The following is an 8,473-nucleotide window of genomic DNA, read 5'->3' as shown; positions in this document are numbered from 1 at the left end:
GGGGAGTCAGGTCGCTTTTTTGTTTATCCTAGTATTGTCTGTTTTGCTTGCCCTGTAGTGTATAAGTGCAGCAAGAAATGTTTGTGACAGTATCAAGTCCTCCTTGGCTAGCTGATAGAAAATCAAGTGTTCAATGGGCCTCAACATTCCTAGGTCCTGTCGTAATGATCTTGTCAGGATTATGCCACTGGCAGGTGGGACACATATTCGAAACATCCTCAGCAATATGCTTAAATTACCCTATCCATCTTGGTTCAGTATTTTTGCCAATTCCTCTCTCCTATTGTGGGTAATATCACAAAATAGTTTTGCTAATTTCCATTTTTATTATGGCCATCTCCTTCCATAATGGCAAAGCATGTCAAGGCTCTTTAATTCTTTGTCAATTCTACAGGGGTTCCTGTAGTGGTCAGGTGATTTTTGTTGTTTCTAAAGCATTGCAGTCATACACTACCCCCACATCAAATACCTCCTATTGTATCAATATAAATATTTACTTTTGTAACTTGGCAGATCCGGGAGGGGGCAATTAATTTAGCCAAACTAAATGAATACGATTTCTGAGAAAAGCTTTGACTATGATGATATAATCTACATAGCATTTTTTTCCCCCAGGGGAGTCTGTCACCCAGGCTGTAGTGCAGTGAGTGGCACAATCACAGCTCACTGCAGCCTTGAAATCCCAGGCTGAAGCAATCCTCCCCGCTCAGTCTCCAGAGCAGCTGGGACTACAGCGAGTGCTACCACACCAATTTTTTTTTTTTTTTCGGTTCTAGACATGGGGTCTCTCTGTGTTGCCCAGGCTGGTCTCAAACCCCTGGCCTCAAGCCATCCCCCTGCCTCAGCCTCCCAAGTTGCTGGGATTGAAGGCATGAGCCACCACGCCTTACTATACTTGGCAATTTTTACTTTCACTTTTTAAGTGTGAATAATCTAAAACCACAATGAAATCAGTTCTCTAAGGGAATCTCTCAGTCTGTGAAGGGTACAGATAGTTCCCTAAGAGGGGTAAGCAATTATGGGCGGTTGCTTTTTTGGGTGAAGGAAGTGGCTGGGTTTAGAGTGTTGTAATACAGGCCAGTGATGTGTAAAAGCAAAGCCAACAATAATTCATGGGAGGCTAGGTAAGTGGCTGAAAAATCCTGAGCGTTTATTGTCAGTAGAAGATCCTGCATAGCACAGCATGGGAAGATGTCACCTTTAGTGGAAAACCTGGAACTAAATCAACAGAAGTTTTCACTTTTGTTGCTGCTGCTATAGTTCTCAGATGAGGTGAGTATGTCTTGGCTACTGGATCTTATGAAATAAGCAATGGACCCCTGGTGATTTCCACTTAGTTGAATCAGTACCCTAGTGCCTGTTCAGCTTTATAATAAAAAGAAAAGAGGTATGGAGGACTGGTGAATATAGCATAATGGAAATAATCTTTTGGGAGACAGTAATTGTACTACTGTTTTTCTCTTCCTTTTGAGACAGATCTCACCCTGTTGCCCAGGCTGGAGTGCAGTGGTGCAGTCATAGTTCACCACAGCCTCAAACTCCTAGACTCAAGTGATCCATCTTGCCATCCTAAAGCGCTAGGATTACAGGCATGGGAGTGGGGTGGGGAGTGGGGGTGTGCACCATGCTCAGCTGTTTATATGATCTGATCTTTAAAGTGATCAACAAATTTTCCTTTTTCCAGATAATAAAGAAAACTAGAGAACAGGAAATGAAGAATTGTTTATTTTTCTTCTTGAGCACTTATTTCATGTCATTTTAATAATTTTGAAGCAAAAAATAAACAGAAATAATATCCAAAGACATTTTCAGTTTAATTGATTGCCATTCTAATATATAAAGGTAAGAATTTTAGTGACCAGTGTTTTGTATCTGACTCTTATTTTAGAATTTCCAGTGTTCCAAGGATTCCTTATTAATTATTTACCTCAGGTCTTGAGAGAGAAGTTTTGATACAGAAAAGCAGATTTTGACAAATATACACAAAGAGTGGTAAAGGGTTTAGACAGTAATTTGGACCCTTGAAAATTTTATCAAGCTGTGTGATAAAAAAGTCAGTACTTATCAATCCTCAAGAATGGAAAGGGATACTACTTATGTTAAGCAAAATTATCTCATTTTGAGAAAAACAAGACAATCTCCTCATAAAGGTTTCTTTGCTTTTTGTTTTAAGGTACCTCCCAAAGAAGCAACCTTGTTCATGTCAAAAGCTCCCTAAAATGGCCAGTGCACTTCCACATTGTCCTCGGTGAAAGTGTGCCAGTTAGATAATAGGCATACTAGTTAGTATTCTTATGATTAAAAAAAAAAAATGAAGAAAGTTTAGCCTGAAAGAGGCACAATTTTAGATTGAGGAGACCCTAAGAGAACTGCAGTGGTCCTTAAGGGTAGTGTTTGGGTAACTATCTGTTGAGTTTGACCAAAGGCCATGGTCACCATTGGATGCCAGGCAAAACCTCCTGAAAGAAGGCAGGGGACGCTAAACAAAGCAATCCTCAGACACACAAAGTCAACACCGAGGAATAAGCCCTTATAGGGTTTTGAAATGATGATCTGAGGCAAAGGAATGCCAACCTGAAGAACCCTTCTAAACTACACAGCTACTATGATAAGCTCCAGGATTGACTTATCAGGCTTGGCTGGCTGACTTTAAGGAGGCCTCCATGAGCCCTGCCTCCTTGTGGTCACACTTCTGTGTAATTCCTCCCTTTCTTGAGTGTAGGTAGGAGGTGCAATTTGTTTTTAATGAATGGAATGCAAAAAAGGTGACGCGAGGTACATGATTGCATTTATTTGATTAAGAGTGTAGTGCCCATCTTGCTAGTCTCTCTCTAATGCTGGTTCTGGATGAAGCCACTTGCCATGAATCCTACAGCCGTAAGGAAACAAATTCTGCCAACAACCTGAGAGTGCTTGGGAGCAGATCCCTTCCCTGTCAAGGCTACAATGAGCACCTGGCCAGACATGTTTTTCCAGCATCGAGATCCCAAGCAGGCTACCCAGCTAAGCCATGCCTAGACTTCTGACCCAGAGACGTTGTGAGACAGTAAGTGTGCGTTGTTTTAGGCAGCTAAGTTTGTGGTAATTTGTTCTGCAGCAATAGAAAGCTAATGCCACTGGCCTATGCTCATATTTTCACTAAAGACTTTTCTTCTTGTAGACACTTTTACTTCTAAATATTCAAGTTAACATTTAGATCTCTTCTTCTAGCTATGGGCTGTTGAGATTTAAATTAGTTACTCAAACTTTCTTACCGTTTGAGTAAAAATTAACCATGGTATTTTCCTCAATTTACACAATATTAATATTAGTACACTAACGCCAGGTAGGCCGAGGCAGGAGAATCATTTGAGATTAGAAACCCTAGATCGGCGTGGGCAACATAGCAACACCTTGGCTCTACAAAAAATTTTAAAAAATACTAGCCAGGAGTGGTGGCGTGCATCTGTAGTCCTAGCTACTCAGGAGGTTGAGGTGGGAGGATCACTTGAACACAAGTGTTGGAGGTAATAGTGAGCTATGATCATACCACTGCCTCCAGACTGGGTGACAGAGACCCTGTCTCTAAAGAAAAAAAAATTAGCACAGTAAAAGAGATGGTACTAAATTAGCAGAGGCTTCTTTTATTTACACAGACATCTTCAACCCCACATAGGCAAGGACACTATATGTTGTGGCATACAGGTTTCTCTCCAACTAGACGGAGCTCTTAGAAGTTAGTGTCCTTTGGCTCCCCTCCAGGCCTTACACACACTGGATATTCAATAACTATGGAATTAAAACTGCAATCGCCTTTAAGCTTATTAGTGGGATCTGGTTTCACTGTGGGTGGCACTTCCACTTTAATGCAATGATCAAAAACATTAAGATCTATGACAGGGTGGATATTGGGACAATGAGCATGACGATGTCATTGTTGCCAAGCCAAATTTTACAAGAGGCAAAGGAAAGCAAATGGTAACTAGAATGCAGAGGTTCTTCATCATCATCTTCAATCAGCTGTCACAGAATTTCCCACTATCGAACCCCCCTTACAATTCTTACTTCTCCCCACCCCTCCAGGTACCTGAAATAGAAAAAAAAGGAAAAATTCTCCCTGAGAGATTTCTGCCTCCTCCTTTTTTCTTTTCAGTAGCAACCTCAACTGTTGACAGAGGTTCCTTAGGATTCAAAGAACAATTTTGAAGCTGAAAACAGAATAGTCTGTTTTTGAATAAATCCTAAAATATTTTCATTTCACACCCTTGTTCCATGACGAAAAAATTTACATAGAGATGAATATGTTTTGTTCAGGCAGTGTGCAATAATAAAGTTTAGGCCAAATTAGGTTTATAATTAGAAGATAAATGCTGGTTTGGTACTATATTTAGGGATAAAATGAACCCATATCCACATATATACTTATAGACACTATAGCACAAAACTAGCTGGCATCCAGTGTTTCTTGACTTTGGCTGAATCTCTGTTCCCCAGAACAGACTGTAAGTTCCAAAAGGTGGGGATCATGTTTTGGTCAGCTTTGGATTTCTCCAACACATTGCACAGTGTTCATGCAAAGAGCCACTCACAGAAATTGTCGAATTCACTTAAATAAGAAAACAATTTTGGCTGGGTACAGTGGCTCATGCCTGTAATCCCAGCATTTTGGGAGGCTGAGGTGGGAGGATGGCTTGAACCCAGGAGTTTGAGATCAGCTTGGACAACACAGTGAGTCCCCATCTCTATGAAAAACCTTCTAAAAATTAGCCGGGTGTGGTGGCACACTGCCTGTAGTCCTAGCTACTCTGGAGGCTGAGGTGGGAGGATCACTTGAGTCTGGGAGGTCAAGGCTGCAGTGAACTGAAATCATGCCACTGTATTCCAGCTTGGGCGACAGAGCAAGACCCTGTCTCAAAAACAACAACAACAACAATAATGCAATTTTTATAAAATAGTTGATGACGCTTGCTAAGGTGGCAGTAGACCTGAACCTGGATGTTCAAACAATGCCATTCTTACCCGTTTTGGAGTGAAACAGTGAAAGGGGAAGGACAAAGAACTAAACCAAATTAAACTAAAATCTCCAAGTCTACAGTAAAAAAGAACTGCAACAGGTTTAGTCAGTGAAATTTTTTTTCTTTCCCCGAGATGGAGTCTCGTCCTGTTGCCCAGGCTGGAGTGCAGTGTCACCATCTCAGCTCACCCCAACCTCCACCTCCCATGTTCAAGCGATTCTCCTGCCTCAGCCTCCCGAGTATCTGGGATTACAAGCATGCGCCACCACACCCGGCTAATTTTGTATTTTCAGTAGAGACGGGGTTTCTCCATGTTGGTCAGGCTGGTCTCGAACTCCTGACCTCAGGTGATCTGCCCACCTTGGTCTCCCAAAGTGCTGGGATTACTGGCGTGAGCCACTGTGCCCGGCCTGAAAATGGTTTTTAAAACATATTTTAATGAAAACACTTTCTCACCATCTTTAAATAAAAACAATTTACATTTTCCAATCGGAAGCTGCTGGGGCACTAGGACTCATGTGTTTTCTGCTCCACAGGTTTCAGATGCCACTGCACTACTAACTCCCCAGTGCTTTTGAGGCACGTGTTAGACATGTTCTCCTCTGTTGGAAGTCCTTGTGGCAACTTCAAGGGCTGGATTCTGTGACATAAGAAAATGTGTTTAGATAGGAGGAATATGTTCTAGCGTTCTGTATCCCTGCAGGATAACTACAGTTAACAATAACACACAGTTTCAAACAGCTAGAAGGAGGATGTTGAATGTTCCCAACATGAAGAAATGATAAATGTCTGAGATGACGGATATGGATATGCCAGTTGCCTTGATCGGATCACTATAACTTTATATATATTGAAACATCACTATGTACCCCATAAATACGTACAATTATTACGTGTCAATTAAAAAGAACAAAATTTTAGTTTTTTAAAAAGTTTTTTTCAGAACATTAACAAAAAAGAAAGAAAAATGCATTTAGAATTACACTATGCAATACATTTTAAAAAGAGAAGAAACAACAAACCTTATTAAATGCTTAACCACCTTCAATTTTGAATTCACAGAAGGGATATTCTTGTGAACTTGAGGGGTATGCGACTGTGAACAACAACAACAAAGCAATGTTATCAACCAACCTGAAGAGCAGATTGTTCCATGTTTCAGTACAATGTTAAACTGAGGGCTCATTCTAAGCCAAATTTACAAATAAATTACCCTAAGCAATACGCAATAAATAATAAATATACACCTCAAAGTTTTAAAAGTATAAAATTTAAAGCAAATGTAAACAACACTAAAGATGATTAAAATAATTGCATACTTTTTCTAATCCAAGCATCTTTATTATATCTTTTTCCCAATATGGACGTCTTCTTGTACTTTTTATTCTGGTAACAATATGCAGTTTATGAGGGTTCTGTGGATCTCCACCATATTTTTCATGATCTTCAGGTGAGGCCTGAAACACCTAGAAAGGAAATAATTATAAATGGTAAATTTCCAGCTTACACAGTTTCTATATACCTCCCATTTTTTCTTAAAAGACACACACACATACACAACTACATAATTATCTCATCCTTAATCATCATGTAATCCTCAACCTCAAATTGAACATTTCTATCAGTCTGATTACTCAGAGAGATGGAGTTTAACCTGTAGAACAAAGTAGGAGCAACTAATGACACTAAATAATTTAAATGCCAGGAGACTCTGTAAGCCCTGCTATGAGCTGGGCACTGGGCTGCATCCTCTTCCCTCCCTATTCTCAGGTGAAGAGCTGACTGTCAGGTGGGAAAACAAACATGTAAATTACAAGTGAAAATAAAACATAAATACTATAAAAACATTCTACAAAGTATTACGAGAATACAGGCAAATGACTAATAAATTCTGCTTATGAGGGATCAGAAACAGCTCCACAGAGCTAATATTTGAATTAATTATCTAAGAATCAAAAGGTTCTAAGAAGTTATCCCACAGAAACACTCCTCTAAGTGCACAAAATGTACCGAATAAGGATGTGTATTCTAATGCTATTTGTAATACTGAAAAATTTTAAGGCAACCCATGTTCCTCACTAGGATAACTACATTATGATGTATCCATTCTAAATAAAATGATTAATAACAAAACTAAGCAAAATGATGCAAATACACAAATTCTATTTTTTTGAGATGGAGCCTTGCCTTGCTCTGTTGCCCAGGCTGGAGTGCAATGGCACGATCTCGGCTCACTGCAACCTCCGCCCCCGAGGTTCAAGCAATTCTCTTGCCTCAGCCTCATGAGTAGCTGGGATTATAGGTGTGCACCACCATGCCCAGCTAATTTTTGTATTTTTAGTAGAGACGGGGGTCTCACCATGTTGGCCAGGCTGGTCTTGAACTCCTGACCTCAAGTGATCCACTTGCCTCAGCCTCCCAAAGTGCTGGGATTACGGGCGTGAACCACCGTGCCCAGTGCAAATACACAAATTCCGATGTATCCTATAGGATACAATACTACCATTAAAATGAATGAGGTTTACTATCTTTGCAGGTCTTCACATTGAATGATGGCCATAATATATTCTTGAGCCAAAAACCAAAAAGAAATATCCATACAATTATGTGTTGTAAGCTGTTATGTGCATCATCCGTACCAAATACATGAGTGTGCATATGTGATATATTCTATAAATACTGTTTCTAAGACTCATATAAAATATATATAAAGGTCTCAAAGACATTAGATCAAGAGTCATACCTCTGGGGAATCAGATTGAGAAAAAAAATTGACCCCAAAAAGATGGTATCTTAATAAAAAAGAGTATTATTCAATGATTAAAAATAGTTTTGTAGAAATGTATATAGTGTAAAAGCATTCCTATTTCTCCACAGCCTCGCCAGCATCTATTGTTTCTTGACTTTTTAATAATCGCCACTCTGACTGGCGTGAGATAATATCTCATTGTGGTTTTGATTTGCATTTCTGTAATGATCAGTGATGATGAACTTTTTTTCATATGTTTGTTGGCCACATAAATGTCTTCTTTTGAGAAGTGTCTGCTCATTTCCTTTGCCCACTTTTTGATGGGGTTGTTTTTTTTTTTCTTGTAAATTTAAGTTCCTTGTAGATTCTGGATATTAGCCCTTTGTCAGATGGGTAGATTGCAAAATTCTTCTCCCATTCTGTAGGTTGCCTGTTCACTCTGATGGTGAGCTTCTTTTGCTGTGCAGAAGCTCTTCAGTTTAATTAGATCCCATTTGTCAATTTTGGCTTTTGTTGCCACTGCTTTTGGTGTTTTAGTCATGAAGTCTTTGCCCATGCCTGTGTCCTGAATGGTATTGCCTAGGTTTTCTTCTAAGGTTTTTATGGTTTTACACTATTGGTGGCAATGTAAATTAGTTCAACCATTGTGGAAGACAGTGTGGCGATTCCTCAAGGATCTAGAACCAGAAATACCATTGGACTCAGCAATCCCATTACTGGGTATATACCC

General features: G+C 39.7%; 1 protein-coding gene across 5 annotated transcripts in view; it reads right to left on the bottom strand.

Moving 5' to 3' along the window:
- Window positions 1-1,703: 1,703 nt before the first annotated feature.
- The window catches only part of MRPL30 (mitochondrial ribosomal protein L30), a 41,706-nt gene continuing 34,936 nt past the window's right edge, over window positions 1,704-8,473 (bottom strand). For all 5 annotated transcript variants that reach the window (XM_065526626.1, XM_065526625.1, XM_005575061.4 and 2 more), the window contains 3 exons: window positions 6,314-6,460; window positions 6,017-6,090; window positions 1,704-5,634 (listed from right to left, as the gene is read on the bottom strand). In XM_065526626.1, the coding sequence (XP_065382698.1) occupies window positions 5,502-5,634; window positions 6,017-6,090; window positions 6,314-6,460 (354 nt within the window). In that variant the 3' untranslated portion in view covers window positions 1,704-5,501. The remainder of the gene's footprint in view (window positions 5,635-6,016; window positions 6,091-6,313; window positions 6,461-8,473) is intronic.

The sequence above is a fragment of the Macaca fascicularis genome, chromosome 13 (assembly GCF_037993035.2).
Source record: "Macaca fascicularis isolate 582-1 chromosome 13, T2T-MFA8v1.1".
In the NCBI taxonomy this organism is placed as follows: domain Eukaryota; kingdom Metazoa; phylum Chordata; class Mammalia; order Primates; family Cercopithecidae; genus Macaca; species Macaca fascicularis.
This window is presented reverse-complemented; position numbering and strand designations above follow the sequence as displayed.